Genomic DNA, 17,523 nt, shown 5'->3' on the forward strand with positions numbered 1-17,523 from the left:
GAAATAGCACCGTGTTGCTGTCCGTGATATAATTCTGTACCGTGTTGCTGTAAGTGATATAGTACCGTGTTGTTATTAGCCATATGGTGCAGTGTTGTTGTTAGTGATACGGTACCGTGTTAATGTTAGTGAAATAGTACCGCGTTGCCATCGGTGATATACTGTAATACTGTACCGTGTTGCTGTAAGTGATATTGTACTTTGTTTCCGTTAGTAACATAGTACCGTACTGTTATTAGTCATATGGTTCAGTGTTGTTGTTAGTCATGATGTAACGCTTTCCTCTCAGTCATGTTGTACCCCCATTGACCGAGCAGGTTATCTTTATCGGAAAGACGTTTATTAATCTTTTACCACCTTACAATGACAGCTATAAATCAAGATAGTTTCCATCTTTTTAATATTCTCTGATGCATAAGTTTCAGACACCGAACATGAAAGCACAGCGATCTTCACAACCAACCTCTCTGACCGAACGAAACATCTTAACGCGAAGGTAATTAGTATCTTTTATTAACTTAACTCCTGACGTTCTTGGTGTTTACAGATCACTAAATTTCAGACAGCATGAAAACACAACGACTATCTCTCGGTCAACAGGATATTAGCAAAAAAAAATTCCCGGCTAGTGGCAACGGTATCTTTTTTTTTTTTTTTAAGACTAGTCAATGGCATTTTTCTGTTGGTTTCAGACTTCTTCTAATTGTTTTAAAACCCATTTTTTTTTAAAGCTTCATTTTACGGGAAGACAGTCTTTTTTTTTTCTTGTTTGTAATTTGTTTATTCTTGAATAACCTTTTTGTATTTATTAGAACTTCTTTGTTTTTCATTAGTTTTCATTGTTCCTAAGACAATATTTTCCCTGCTTAGGCAGTTGGTGGGGACACTTCATTTCTACAAAGACTAAGTCATGTTTGTGGTACTCTTGGATTATTTTTCTTTCATAATGTTAGGACTCCATATTATAATTACAAATCATAATAGATAGATAGATAAATAGATAGATAGAGAGACAGATAGAAGCAGGGAGTCAGATGATGAGAAGGTATTGTGTCTGCGAGAATCGAGCAATGCTAAACATGCTTACACACTCTTAACTCAAGGAATGCTTTATAGGCACACGACAGCGCCTAGCAACCATACACACACATACACACATACTCACACACAGGCTTCTAGAACTTTCCACTCACAAGGAACACACGTGATACGTCTCCTGTTTCACCAGAATTTAGGAAAGAGAGCTCAGAAGGAGACAGGCCATAGAACAGGCAGGTAGTGGGGAGAAGGGCTTAGCAACTTGAGAGAGAGAGAGAGAGAGAGAGAGAGAGAGAGAGAGAGAGAGACAGGGAGACAGGGACTCTGCTCAACTCACTCGTGAGTGAGAGACTTGTTAATATTTCCAAGACAAATAAAAATAGTCCCATACTATTCTTTACCTCTCCTGTCACTACATGACAAATGGGAAAGAAGATTAACTACTTACAAGCTACTCAAGTATAACAACCGCTCGTCCCAAGTCTAATATATATAAAACTCCACTACAAGTAACTACAAAGTCTTTTATGACATTTTGGTGGCAGCGGTGGGATTGGGTATCCTTTGTGTTTCGCACATGATTCGCATCTGTCTATATGATTGTTTATATCTTTTCGTAATGAAGGCCAGTAATATAATAGCTGGGCTTGGTTGAATGTCTTATCCTTTCCAGGATGTCCTGTGACCTCTTCACCTCTGCATCAGCATGATGATCGGGGAGACGGAGGGGGCTGGTTGGAGAGAACTGTCAGGAGCTGGTTGTAAGTTGTTGGTTGTGAGAGGTATTCTTGTTTTCAATCTTCATATTTTGTAGGAATTCACTGTTGATTCGTAGACGAGGTTCGTATACGTTCGCTGCTACCAAATGTCATAAAAGACTTTGTAGTTACTTGTAGTGGAGTTTTATATATATTAGACTTGGGACGAGCGGTTGTTGTACTTGAGTAGCTTGTAAGTAGTTAATCTTCTTTCCCATTTGTCATGTAGTGACAGAAGAGGTAAAGAATAGTATGGGACTATTTTTATTTGTCTTGGAAACATTAACAAGTCTCTTACTCACGAGTGAGTTGAGCAGAGTCCCTGTCTCCCTGTCTCGCTCTCTCTCTCTCTCTCTCTCTCTCTCTCTCTCTCTCTCTCTCTCTCTCTCTGAAGTTGCTAAGCCCTTCTCCCCACTACCTGCCTGTTCTATGGCCTGTCTCCTTCTGAGCTCTCTTTCCTAAATTCTGGTGAAACAGGAGACGTATCACGTGTGTTCCTTGTGAGTGGAAAGGTCATATACCAAACAATCGAACATAGGTGCAACTGTTCCAATCAAATCTACAGTACATCATTTACGAGAATTAAATATCGATTTAAACTCCTTCTATAAATGAAATAACAATCAACCGTAACGCACATCATCACTATCATCGACCACAGCATGATAGGAAATTAATAGTTTTTTTTTTTTTTTTTGGTAGGTTACGATGAAGGGACTTATGCTATGTATTCTCCTCTACATAGCAAGAGGATATGCGCACTTAGACCCCAAACAAACATATAGTACGACAAGGATGCCTCATAGCTCCAACAGCCACGACTACAGTCGTTAAGGACGTCATGAGTACTGAAATAAGTCTAGATTACTTGTATGAATTACCTACTTATCTAGACAGACTTGCGACGCCGATGCGAACTCTGGACTTCATGATAGGAAATTATGTTTCACAAGCACATAACACCAAGGAAGTGAATGAAATGGTAAAGTTAGCGAAATGGAAACTAGAACAGGCGAAGTCAACTATGCTCGTCATGATCCAAGATCTCCCATCTTATGGAACGGAGGTACTGAGCGACAGGAACAACGAATTATCTTGCTCTCGTGTTCCTGAACTTGATTTTTCTGAATTCTCCACACTCTGGCTTCGGCTTTCCTGTCATTCTCTGACTAAATATATCTGTGCTGTTTACTTATCCCCTAATTCTACTGACTATCAAAAATTCTTCGACTATCTTACTTCTACGATGGAACACATTCTGTCCATTTCTCCTTTCTCTGAAATCTCCATTCTTGGAGATTTCAATGTTCACCACCACCTTTGGCTCTCCTCTCCTTTCACGGATCCACCTGGTGAACAAGCCTACATCTTTTCTATCCTTAATGACCTAGAGCAGCTTGTACAGCACCCTACCCGTATCCCTGACCGCCTTGGAGAGAGCTCCAACATACTTGACCTCTTCCTTACAACTAATCCTTCTGCTTACTCTGTTAATCTTTTCTCTCCGTTGGGCTCCTCCGATCACAACCTTATTACCTTAACCTGTCCTATCACTCCGGGCCTGTGGACCCTCCAGGGAAACGTCGTCTGTGGCATTTTGGAGCCGTGGACTGGGAGGCCCTCAGGCAGTACTTCTTTGATTTTCCCTGGAATGATTATTGCTTCCATGGCTGTGAGCCATCTGAGTGTGCCTTGCGCATTACGGAGGTTATTCTCTCAGGCATGGAAGCATACATTCCTTCCTCATATCCTTTGACTAACGCAAGAAAGCCTTGGTTTAATCACGCTTGTTCTAATGCTGTCTGCAACAAGGAGAAGGCCTACAAAAGGTACCGGAGCCAACCCACCCCTGAATCACATAATCTTTACGTTTCTGCCCGGAATCGTGCTAAGTCTGTTCTTCGCTCTACTAAAAATAATTTCATCCATACTAAATGCTCTCAACTCTCCAACTCGAATTCTTCCCGCTCCTTCTGGCACCTTGCCAAAAATCTTTCTAACAACTTTACCTCATCTTCCTTCCCTCCTCTTTTCTACTCTGATGGTTCTGTAGCTATTTCTTCTACTGATAAAGCAGATCTCTTCACACAGACTTTCTCCTCCAATTCCACCTTAGACGATGCCGGTGCTGTTCCTCCATCACTTTCCCCCTCTGACTTCCTCATGGCTGACATTAAAATTTCTTCAGTTGATGTATTTTCTCCCATCACTGGCCTCAGTACTAACAAGGCATATGGGCCTGATGGGGTCCCGCCTGTTGTTCTCAAGAACTGTGCTTCTATGCTTACACCCTGCCTAGGCAAACTCTTTCGCCTTTGTCTGTCAACTTGTACCTTTCCTTCTTGCTGGAAGTTTGCTCTCATTCAGCCAATCCCAAAGAAGGGTGACCACTCCCAACCCTCCAACTATCGTCCAATTGCTTTAACGTCCTGTATTTCAAAAGTTTTCGAGTCAATTCTTAATAGAAAAATTTTAAGGCATCTTTCCTATCACAACCTTCTTTCCGATCGTCAGTATGGGTTCCGTCAGGGACGCTCCACTGGCGATCTTCTCACCTACCTTTCAGACTCCTGGTCATCCACCTTTCGGGACTTTGGCGAAAGCTTTGCCATTGCACTTGACATCTCAAAGGCTTTCGATCGAGTCTGGCATAAATCTTTAATTTCCAAACTGCCCTCCTACGGTTTCTATCCTTCTATCTGTGCCTTCATCGCTAGCTTCTTTTCTGGTCGTTCTATAGCCGCTGTTGTAGACGGCCATCATTCTTCTCCTAGATCTATCAACAGTGGTGTTCCTCAGGGCTCTGTCCTATCACCAACTCTCTTCCTTTTATTCATCAATTATCTTCTAAGCTGTACATCTAACCCTATCCACTCATGCGCTGATGACTCCACCCTTCACCTTTCCATTCGGTTCCCGCAACGCCCATCTCAACAGTTACTTCAAGAAACAAGGGATGAGGCTATGGCACACCTAATGTCTGACTTGGCTCATATCTCTGACTGGGGTAAAAATAATATGGTTGTCTTTAATGCATCTAAGACTCAGTTCTTACACCTATCAACACGACAAAATCTTCCACTGGTATACCCACTAATGTTTAATAATATTCAGCTTAATCCTGCATCATCCTTGAACATGCCTGGGGTTTCATTTACTCGAGACTTATCTTGGAAAGATCATATTACATCTCTAGTAAAATCTGCTTCCAAGAGATTGGGTGTGCTAAGCCGACTCCGCTCTTTCTTTACCCCTGCACAATTGTTGACTCTATACAGGGGTTTTATCCGCCCCTGTGTGGAGTACAACTCTCATGTGTGGGGAGGCTCCCCACATACAGCTCTTCTCAATAGGGTGGAGTCAAAGGCTTTTCGTCTCATTAACTCTCCTCTTCTTACTGACTCCCTTCAACCTCTGTCTCTTCGCCGCACTGTTGCATCTTTATCTCTTTTCTATCGCTACTTTAATGGTCATTGCTCCTCTGAACTGTCTGCTTGCATTCCTCCACCTCTACGACGAGTGCGTAGCACCCGTCTGGCAGCAAACTCTCATCCCTTTTCTGTCCAACTCTCTAATGCAAGAGTTAACCGTTGCTCCCAGTCTTTCATTTATGCAACAGGTCAGCTCTGGAACTGTCTCCTTCTGTCTGTATTTCCTGCTGCCTATGATCTCCAGTCTTTCAAACGTAGTGTGTCCAGGCATCTCAAAATGATCGGATCTTGAATTTGGCTCTCTATTGTTTTTTGTTTTTCTCTTGGAGGGATCTATTACTGCGGGCTCATGGCCTTTGGTTCCTTCTTCCTCGCATAAAAAAAAAAATCACACGTACTCGCCAAAAGCGCGGTTTGTTCGACCTGGGTGGCGCAGTTCTTGGGAACATCTTTGGATTGGCTACAGAGGATGACCTTAAAGAAATAAACAACAAATTTAATAAGATAGCTCAGGTACTAACATACCAAGATATATTCATCACAGGACAGAACTCAGCAATGAAGACAATTGTGAAAAATCTGAAACAAGCAGAAAACATAGCTCTCGAGAGTGTAGATAAAATAAATGAATTGGAGGGAAACGTTACACTTTTCCAACACTTCTCCATCATCACAGAACATATTGACACGATTCTACTACAATTAGAGAACACTAGAGATCGTTTCAGGGCACTTATGCAAGGAATTTCGAATGCTGGTGATGGCAAGATCACAATTGACTTACTCCCAGTTCATGAGCTACGTCAGATAGTTAGTCAAGGCATACATAAACATGAAGCCGTTGTTCCGCAGTAGGGAATTTATGCAATATTACCAGTAATTAGAAGCAACACTAACACCAACATCAGTGGTAGTTCATGTACCATTCATCACTGAAGACCTGTTCACAGTATACCAAATACACCCCTTCCCCTATAAAAATAACAACACTTTGGTCATCATCAACATCAACACAGACACCGAACTCATCATGGTCTCCAAGAGACGGGACACTGTCACTTTCGCAAGTGAATCAACGATTGAACGAAAGTGCCGCACATCCTTACATGCTGTTCATCTTTGTCCTGAGTACATTTTCACGTTTCAGCCTACTGATACAGTCCCTTGTGAAATGGCTATCATCAGAAATGACAATATTCATCATCATTGCTACTTCACTTTTGCTCCAGATAAACTTGTACACCATCAACGCATTGGACACTCACAGTTTTTTTTATTTCCCTCATAACACATCAGTTTACATAGTCTGTCCAGATATACCACCATCTCATACATCAGCATCAGGATTATACATAGCACCAGACTACTGTGCAGTATTTACACCAGCCATGTCTACTTTATCCACCATCAATCACTACGCCATTCTCAATCATACACACAAACATTTCCACCCACTGCCTGATATGAACTTAAACATGAGCACAAGTATTAAGCTGACTTCACCTAAGTTTGAAACTATGCAGCTGATCAATGAAACAATGAAGCCCTGGGAAGATTTGAGTTTGAGTATGTTCAACCCATATTATGTGTATAGCCCAGCACCTACTGTCTTTATAATCGTCTGCATTGTAGTTGCAGTACTGCTGTTTGCAATGCACAGAATGCATGCAAGAATTGCTAAGTTGGAGTCATTATATAGTGGGGGGAGAGTTAACATCCAAGTTAACCCCCCTGAATGAAGTGTATATATTTAATTATATATAAAAAAAAATAATACAAAGAAGAATGACCCATGTATGGCAGACCAGTACCATTATCTTTAAATGAAATATTAATAACTCTTACCATAATCTTAATTTTAAACTATTTTTTTTCTTGCATGTATGCATTTCACTACAATAACCCAAGTTCATACTGTATTACAGTTAAATAATTTACTTTAATGCATTTATTCAAATATGTATACAACTTGTTTAAAATGTAATATTACTGAATAATTGCTATTTACTATGAATATTATATGTATACAATATTCATACAGTTATGTTACTTTTACAATGTTATGTATTCCACTTAATTAACTTATAAGTTCATTATAATGTGTATATAATATGTATTAATATGTTAGGACTATTAGCTGTCAATGATAGTTGCTGTCGGAGGTCCTTCAGCTGCGTGTACCGAGCAATATGTTAGGACTCCATATTATAATTACAAATCATGATAGATAGATAGATAAATAGATAGAGAGAGAGACAGATAGAAGCAGGGAGTCAGATGATGAGAAGGTATTGTGTCTGCGAGAATCGAGCAATGCTAAACATGCTTACACACTCTTAACTCAAGGAATGCTTTATAGGCACACGACAGCGCCTAGCAACCATACACACACATACACACATACTCACACACAGGCTTCTAGAACTTTCCACTCACAAGGAACACATGTGATACGTCTCCTGTTTCACCAGAATTTAGGAAAGAGAGCTCCGAAGGAAACAGGCCATAGAACAGGCAGGTAGTGGGGAGAAGGGCTTGGCAACTTGAGAGAGAGAGAGAGAGAGAGAGAGAGAGAGAGAGAGAGAGAGAGAGAGAGAGCGAGACAGGGAGACAGGGACTCTGCTCAACTCACTCGTGAGTAAGAGACTTGTTAATATTTCCAAGACAAATAAAAATAATCCCATACTATTCTTTACCTCTCCTGTCACTATATGACAAATGGGAAAGAAGATTAACTACTTACAAGCTACTCAAGTATAACAACCGCTCGTCCTAAGTCTAATATATATAAAACTCCACTACAAGTAACTACAAAGTCTTTTATGACAATAACACGTAACACAGAGCCTGAGAGTGTGTGATAAAGTAGCCCGGTCGTGCCAGCTAACCTGTCTCTGAGTACCAACCTGTCTCTTGATTAAATATTTGTTTCTGTTGCTCTGAGGTTTGTCTCTGTTACTTAGATTTTTGTTGCTGCTTAGAGGTTTGTTTATGTTACTTAGAGATTTATTAATCTTGCTTAGAGATTTGATTCCGTTGCTCTGATGTTTATTTCTCCTACTTAGATATTTGTTTCTGTTGCTTTAAGGTTTGTTTCTTTTGCTTCATTTTCTTGGGGGATGTTTAGAGAATTGTTTTTCTTGCTTAAAGACTTGTATAAGGACTTGTTACTGTTGTCTTTTGACGAGTTTCATTCCACTATTGTTGTTTATAACTTATTGCTGTTTTATGTTCATTCCTCATTAACCTGTTACAGTTTCCCACACCTGTCATAGGGTGATGAGATTACTATTTTGCTTCGTGGGTCTTTTTCGGATATGAAACAGAGAACCAGTGACGTTCTAGGCACAATACATCCTACCCTGGGCTTTAAGTTACGATCTATATGGCAAACTTTTTCTTTTCTTTTTTTTTTAATCGATTTACTTCATTACAGCAAATATATTATGGATCCTAAAAAAAAATGAGAACACTGTCTATGAATAAAAGATATTACTCGCCTCTAGCCGTCCAGTACCCCAAATTTACTAACAGTATCTAAACTTGCCTCAAAATATCCAAAGATCGTTAAGGATTTTTAAATATCGTCCCAACATTCGGAAGGTATTTAACTCAGAAGTGGTTTATCGAACAAAATGACTTTCATAAATAGCCTTCACCAATCACTTTGCTAATAATCTGGTACTTAATAAAACATCCAGTAGCAACAGGAGTTCAGTAAAAGTAATGTCCCGTTTGCGAAGGACTTAAACTAAAGTAACTACAAATCGTACGTCCTACACATGATGCAAAGTAATCAAAAGGACAAAGTTCTACTTTATATTTAATTGTTGAATATATCTCTTAGACAGAACATGGAAACACAGCGGCCCTCACGCCCAACCTCCATAACAGAACGCAACAACTTCATCTGGTTGTGGGTGGGGGGCCTGTCTGCTCGTGCCATAGCTTGGGTAACCGGGTGCAGCGTCACCACTGTCTGCAGGTGGCTCAGGCGGTGGAAGCAGGAGGGACACGTTGAAAACAGGCATCGCACTGGCCGACCTAGTAAAGGAAAACATTGCAAAGCAATTTACACCCGTATTAAACCGTTCCATCCCATTGTATTGCACCATAATGAGCTATATTTACCTGAAATGAAACTTAGAGCAATACAAAGAGATTTCCATTATCACTGTGGATATACTAAATACTCTGATCTGTACAGGTATTACTGACTTTCACGTAAACGTAAAGTTGAAGAACTCATAATCAACTTCATTCAAAGAAACTTTGCAAACTCCATCAGTTCTGAAACATTCTCTGCCAGTCCAAACAGATGCTACCCAGACATGCTCTTTATATATGACAGCCGAGTGAATTGGTTCTATGTATCAAGATTATGAATTGCCAACACATCCTGTGCCATAGTATCGTTGTCGTTAGTAGAGAAAAGCTAGCAAGAGCCAAGGAAAAGATAAAGTTCCCTATCATGTAAATTCATCCGCGTCCTTCTTATAAAAGGGCAAAAGCAGAAAGTGTGATAGCTGTGCTAAAATTGTTTTTCTTACCCAGACCTGAACCGAGCAAACAGCTGAATCAAATGAGGTAAGACATGTGAGATCTCATTTGTGCTCTCAGTTATATGAGCTCTCAGTTAAGTGAGCTCTCAGTTCAGTGAGCATTTACATCCCAAAGCCACCATTACGTTGAGATTTTCCAGACACCACTAATTTAATAAGTACATGGCATAATACTTTCAACAGACATTTCAGTCTTATTTCACACTGAAAAGCCACTGTCCGTCTCTTTCAGAACGATAATGTATGTTGTTGTTGTCATAGGTTAGGAAAATTAAGAACAATCTGTATTTCATGCGTCATACCAAAAGTTCTTGTATTAGGTTTTTTCCTCTCTGAAAATTGGTATTACAGGCTTCAGACTTGCTTGTGCTTCTTCGAAATATGATAAACTATTTTTGTACTTGGCTAGAATGTTTAACCAGGCTATCTCACCTGCTTCATATTTAAAGATTTCCCAGACGAAAATGATTTGATGTAAACGAAATTAACGGAATAAAAACATATTTCAAAACAGTGTAAGTATTTTTGTTACATAATGGTATAGGATTATTATGCAGTGCTATATATATTAATGTGTAATGAAAAGCATCATGAAAATACAACATCGAATATAGTCCATTTTCCTTCGAATATCATGTCATGAAGCTTATCAGACACCCTGACGTATGTGTTGATAATAGTGCTTGAAAGATGAGGGAAGTGTGAGTTTCGTATGACAGTTTTGTGGTGTTAGATACACATGAACTGGGGAGAATAAAACTAAGTAACTTTCCTCATCCAGAAAATATACATCAACACGGAAAATATACAGTAAGTATGAACTCCTATAAACCACAGATTGATTTTCCTTTCTGGTTGTTGGTCAGGATTTGACTTCATAGAATTTTGATCAACTCCCTCTCCTAACTGGGATTTGCCTTTGCAGCATATATTAAAAATTTTCCCCTACCTCTTGTTCTTCCTGAAAAATCGGTAAGTAATGAAAGAAATTTTTTTTTTTTTTAAGAAAAGATAAAGAAAGCAGGGTGCCGTCTTCTGTAGTCCTAATGCTAAATATATGTTACAGGTAGAATGTGAAATTAGTCGTTTCGTGAAATGCCTAGTCAATTCTTGAAATAAGTCCAAACTGGGATGGGTTAATTTAGGATAGGTTAATTTAGGCTACGGTTAGGTTAGGCTGGGATAATCTAGGGTAAGTTTTGGTTAAGTTAGATTAGGTTACGCTAGGTTTGGTTAGGTTAGGTTAGGTTAATTTAGATGAAAGCTTAACATAACTTACGTTCATCTAAATTGACCTAACCTAACCTAACTTAACCTAACCAAACCTAGTCTAATCTAACCTAAACGTAGCCTAGATTACTCCAGCCTAATCTAACCGCAGCTTAAATTAACCTATCCTAAATTAATCCATCCCAGTTTAGACTGATTCCACGAACTGACTAGGCATTTCACGAAATGACTGATTTCACAGTCTGCCTGTAACATATATACCTTGAGTTACGAGAAGGAGCAGATTTACAGTTTCTTAATGAAACTGGCCCAAGAAGTGTTATGGTGGAGGTGTGTTTAGGGAATATAATTATGTGGTGCTGGTTGTCGAGGCGTGCCATAGTGATCGTAACATATTTTCGACAGTGGTGGGAGAATTACGTAGTGGTCGTGAAGTGTGGTGGTGGCGGAGGTGTGCGGTGGTGGTCGTGAAGTGTGGTGGTGGCGGAGGTGTGCGGTGGTGGTCGTGAAGTGTGGTGGTGGCGGAGGTGTGCGGTGGTGGTCGTGAAGTGTGGTGGTGGCGGAGGTGTGCGGTGGTGGTCGTGAAGTGTGGTGGTGGCGGAGGTGTGCGGTGGTGGTCGTGACCTAGGCTGGGGGCGGATGTGTGCTGTGGTGATCGTGACGTGTTTCGGTGGTGGTGGTGGTGGTGGCATGATGTCGACTACTGCTGGGATACTGTGGCTCGGTCTGGGAGTCACCTGCCTCATGGTTCATGCCCGCCTACATCACATCACAGGCATGTAGACTGCAGTGAAGGGATAGCGCTGAAAAAAAAAAAAAAAAAAAAAAAAAAAGCTTGAGTCATTTTGATCTAGGATATTATATGTGCATCACCAAATATCATCCACTTTTGTTGTATTTAATTATATCAGTTGCATACTTTTTACGATAACAAGAAAGACGTACACAGAATTCCGATTATATGGGTTATCGGACGTTCAAGCGACTGCAGCCTAGGGAGCTATGATCCTTTGAAAGTTTGCTTATCCGTAACTGCACAGCTACTCGTTGTTAGAGTTTTAGATTTAACTGAGCTATAATATAAAACGAACATTAACTTGGCAACCTAAACTCTCCAATTAGCAATCACTGATTTAATGAATATGATTCTTTCCGTGCTTTTCGCTGTTACTTTTAATATAACATTATGGCCACAGGCAGTTTTAAGTAGAAGAGAGAAGACATTGGTAGATGAAGGATTGATTTTCGTGCATATTGCCAGACAAATACTCCAGCACTTGTACTAAAAACAGTACTGAACAAGTGTGCTTTTATCCACCCTCGTATTTGTCAGACACGACCATAGCATCAATGGACAGCAGCCTACCACTGAATGACATGCTGGCCACAGAGCGGTGTTCTCACTTTTCTGTCCTACTGCTGACAGATGGCTCCTCATGGGCGATTTCCATGAAGCAAGTAAGTATATACAACAATAATGAAAATACTGCTTAGAGCTGGAACAGAAGTGGCTCATAGGGTCAAGCTAAACATTAGGTCAGTTCTTACTTTACTGTATGATACAAGTATTTACATTTTCGGCGTTATCCTTTGTGATACTGAATGAATTACATAATCCAAAGTCTGCCCAAAGTTAATCAAAACTGTGATACTTCCAGCTAATATGTTTAATTTTTGTTTTAGTAATCCCAAATATTGTTTCAATTGTGAAGGATAGGAAAGATTTTTCATTATGTGTTCTCTTTCAGGACCTAGCACACTTACATGCTCCTTGGGGAGTCGGAGTGTTTGAGGTGAAGACCAGTGAACAAAACACCAGCATGACATACGAACGGCTCTCACAGACTATAGCCACAGCGCGACATGTATGTGACCAAGGCAATGTAAATGAATTAGGGTGAAGAAACTGGTCTCTGGAGGCAATAATTGAGAGTTCTTAGAAAATATTCACTCAGAAAAACACACGACTGAGTAATATTATTCCCGTAGACGTCTTTCTGTTTCATTCTGTCTGCTGTAGCCGGCATAAAAGAAAGACGTCCTCAGGCTGAAGGAACCAGACATAAAACAGTTTAGTCATTAAGTATTCCTACGAGTTAGCATTATGAATGAGAAGTATACTTGGCCCACAACCGAGAGATCCCTCTTTCAATTCCTGGTCCACTGACTAGACCTTAGGTCGAGGACACACCAGTGACTTAAGCAAAAGCCAGGATTGTACAGAATATTCGATGGGTGTAAATCGTGGTCAGGGGGAGTATTAGGGTCCTTTCATTGTCAGACGATTATTCATGTCGGCACCATTAGTTTCGTTATCATGTTCTTGTTGGAATTAGGTTCCTGATATTTATGTCGGCACGATTAATTGTGTGATATTATTCGTGTTGGCACCGTTAGGTTCTTGATATTTTTTATGTCAGCACCATTAGCTGTGATATAAATTATGTTGGCACTATTAGCTCCGTGATATTATTCATGTTAGCACCATTAGCTTGGTGATGCGTTGTGGTGCGTGACGATGGTGGTGGGGAGCGATGACCCAGCCTTCCTCGCCGCCTTCGCTGAGTCCTCTTTCAAGAGCCACCTCCTGTTGGTCCAGAAAACAAAGCTGCTCGTATTCACTCGCATCCCTCTCCTTCAGCTCCAGACCCTTCCCCACCTTCACAAGACTCTCTCACGAACCACTTCTCTCGTTGCTGTTGTGGACGATACCTTGCCAGTCTTCAGGTAACGAGTATTATCCGCATACAGTTGCCAATACAAATACTGTTCCATTGTAAGTATCGAGGCTATAAACAATGAATTCTGAAACCCAGTGAAATGGTCTATCTTCAGATTTTTTTACATTATTATTTAACATCTTCATAAACAACTGACCTTGTGATCTTATTGGTTGCAACGGTACAAGAACACAAAATAAATAGTCCATAGTTCTGAGTTTTAATTAATGGACGGATTGCTTTTTCATCAACAGAACCAAAGTGTTCTCATGGCTGCCGTTCACCGACCCTGAATCCCTACCAATACAAGTGGCATCATGGACTATCGATCAACGTCTAACTTTCACCCATCCACCAGATCTTTTCCCCCAGAAGTTCTTACGGTAAATTTTGTGTGTCGACAGCGCTCCTGTAAGATACTCCTAACACAGAGACACTGAGTTGCGTACATGAGAGATCTTGCCTGGTAACTTGTATTATTGTTATTGCATTCCCACAAATGACCGACTCGACATTACATAAGAGATGGTGCAAGATTTCATGATTCCTACAGAGGAAGAGACGAGAATTTTATAAAAGAATATTATGAACTGATGAAATTGCAAGGATAGGACTAATTTAACCTGAATTCGTGTGTCTGGACCTAAATGACACTGAACCAACGTGAGCTACCTAAATCATCTGGATGGATTGAAGTATGCTTGAATATACAGTCCCTACTTTTTCCCCCGTAACTATTAGCAGTTTTTCGTCCTTTTGCTGATCGTTTCACATAGGCCAGTAGCAGAAAAAGATAATACTACAGCTCTACATCCTTCCCATAACACCTCTTCATGACTAACATCATATTCGGGTGTTGATCTATTGATATAAGTCAGCATTGAAGATGGGCAGATAAATGTTTTAGGACATGTTAGAGTAAAAAAAAAAGTACACACAGTAACTTACCTAATTGTATCTAAACAGCTTTCTCGAATCTAAATAGACTTAACGGAGCCTGAATCCCAATAATTCTGAACGATCTGAATGGCCTTAGGTTATGCCACCATTACACAACCACATGGTCCAACTGATACTGGAAAAAGAAGATTGTTTATGTCCAGGTTCCGTTTTGTGAGCAATACATAAACATATAATGGTGCTATAAGAATGAAAATTGCATTGCCCGAGAGTATACATTAATCCAAGTGACATTACTAGTCAACACTATACCGTACGCCATCCTACCGCAGGTTCCCGCACCGGCCACACGTGCTAGTGTCAGCGGAGGAGTTAGTGGCACAGGTGGCATATACAGTTGATGACCCCACGGCACCAGAGGGCAAACGACTCACCTTCGGGGGGGGAGCGGGGAACATTACTGAGATGCTGTCTACGATCATGAACTTCACGTTAGCTATTAATGCGCATTTGCCTTAATAAACTCTATGTCTGACTGGAAATATTTAGGTTTGATCAATAAACTCTAGTTGATTGCACAACTTGCCCTAAGTTGGCAAAAATAAAATATGAACGTGAACGTACCCCTCTCGACTTATTTTTTTGCTATGGAAAAGGTTACATTATCATCATGGGTGCTTCAATCACGTCCCTCTGACAGATACACGTACGTGAGATCCCCTGACAAGACTTGGGGCTTACTGCAAAGCGATGGGACTTGGACAGGAATTTTGGGACTCATTACACGTGAGGTTAGTTCTATAGTTCGTTTACCTCAACTTGGCCCAGATTTTCGTCCTTTTGCAAATTATATTACGAAGCTCAATGGTAGAAAAAGACAATGTTACCCCTTTCCTCCTTTTCATGAGACTGCTCTATCTTAGCGTTCTTTTCTAGTGCTAATCTCTTATTGCAGCAAACTTCACACTATGGAATGGCAAGTTTAGACGTTAGAACAAGAGTATATATATAGCATCTGTGCACCTAATACTCTTTGGCTTGGGGCACGTAGCAGCATCTCCTTCTCACCTATATATTTCGAGCATTTCTTTTAAACATTATTTTTTGCTAAGACGTTTTGTTTAAGTTGTTGTCATTAAAACCAGTTTCTGTTGACCTGCTGTATATGTGATTTCATTATTATTTTTACAAGCAGCCGTATCATAGGTAGATTCCATAATTAAATCCTCCTCCTACAACTCTCAGCTTTGTACAGTAGCTGTATTTTCCCTTACAGAAAATTCGGTCCTCATGTATCGCATGTACATCATCTGAACATACATTTTTTTTTTTTTTTGTCAGTTTACGTTTCAAATATTTACTGTAGCCCGGTAACGATTTCTCTTGAAATAACAAATCGTGATCAGTACAGTAAATATATTGAGTCAGGAAAACGACTTAAGAACCTCTCATGAATTACCCATTATAATAAATTGTGGCTAAGGTTAATCTTTTATGAAATATGTCTAGACATACATTGTTCTACTGTTCTCCATTACATTTTACAAAAACACATTTCAGGAAGTGGAGTTTACTCCGGGACCATTTTACATAGATATAACCAGAAGCCAGTGGATAGACTTCTCTCCATTTGTGTTTATGGGAAGTTATCGAATTCTCGCTGCCCGTGGTCGACCTGAGGTGGACCCATGGGGCTTCCTGCTGCCTCTTAGACCAAAGGTTTGGGTGGCTGTGCTGACAGCACTGTTGGCAGTATGTGTTGTGATGCTGCTTCTGTCTTTCTGTCTTCCCACTGATATGCATGAACCACGCATGGCAGATACCAACACCTTCAACTGCGTGCGAGTTCTTTTGCAAGAAGGTAACTAGTGTTTGCCGTGTTGTGGTTTACACTGAGTAATTTTATATTATCTTTGGAGGGACTCTGAGGGATTAGATTAAGTCGGTAAGGCTGAGTTAATGCAGGCAACATCCAGGCTTATTAACTTTCGAACTAGTCAATTTCTCTCTGTGGGAATACGAAAAGAGCCAGTTATTTCTCCCACATAGTTTCATGACGCTCAACCATTGTCTTGTGTTAGATGATGCTTAATTTCATCTCGCTAATGGCAGCTCGCTGTAACCACTACTTATTTTCCCCAAATCTGCCAGAAACAGGTCATAAAATATTCTGGTGATCCATATCTTTTGCCTTGCTAAATTTTGTCTTCCAGACATAAAAAGAACTAAGAGTCGGTGGTGGTGGGAGCGTGTGATGCTGGGGATGTGGATGCTGATGATGGTTGTCCTGACACAGGGCTACGTCGGCAACCTCATGTCCCTCCTGGCAGTCAGATACATCGACGAACCCTACCAGAGACTTGAGGACGTCCTTGACAGCTCTGATGATGCGATACTTGTTGTTCCAAACACTTTCATCATTAAATATCTTGAAGTGAGTGGTTGTTTCTTCAGGATAGTAAAATGTTAAGGGTATCTAATTGACTGTCTATAATGCGATACCTTAACTGATATGCTGTTAATTAATTATGGCGTCAAAAAATAATAAGCATACCAGTTTTGCCTGAAATGATGGTTAACCTGTTCATGAAATTCATATCATAGTAACACGCTGCCCTAAGGTTACGACAATTTCTGTCTATTAAAAGCTTTTTCTTTTTTTTGCCATGTACAATATCGAAAACACTATAAAGCAGCAAATTAATTTGAGAGTAGGATCAATGTTTTGGATAGGTAATTTAGTTCCTGATGCTGCTTTCAGGTATTAACTCATGGGTCATCGGTAATTTTCATATATTTAATATATGACCATAATTTTCTACCAGACATTTACACGTACCTTTTTTTTTCGAATCATTAAAACCTCGTGTTTCGAAGTCCCATA

The 17,523-nt window shown here is 40.1% G+C and overlaps 1 protein-coding gene across 1 annotated transcript in view; it reads left to right on the forward strand.

The window, feature by feature from the left end:
* LOC145391009 (uncharacterized) overlaps positions 1–16,508 on the forward strand; it is a 73,787-nt gene extending 57,279 nt beyond the window's left edge. Inside the window, exons 7-8 of the mRNA XM_080265740.1 lie at positions 15,340–15,430; positions 16,200–16,508. Of these exons, the coding sequence (XP_080121866.1) occupies positions 15,340–15,430; positions 16,200–16,508 (400 nt within the window). The remainder of the gene's footprint in view (positions 1–15,339; positions 15,431–16,199) is intronic.
* The last annotated feature ends 1,015 nt before the right edge of the window (positions 16,509–17,523 follow it).

Source organism: Coenobita brevimanus, chromosome 16, assembly GCF_032717465.1.
Source record: "Coenobita brevimanus isolate Jiangsu-jjx chromosome 16, ASM3271746v2, whole genome shotgun sequence".
In the NCBI taxonomy this organism is placed as follows: domain Eukaryota; kingdom Metazoa; phylum Arthropoda; class Malacostraca; order Decapoda; family Coenobitidae; genus Coenobita; species Coenobita brevimanus.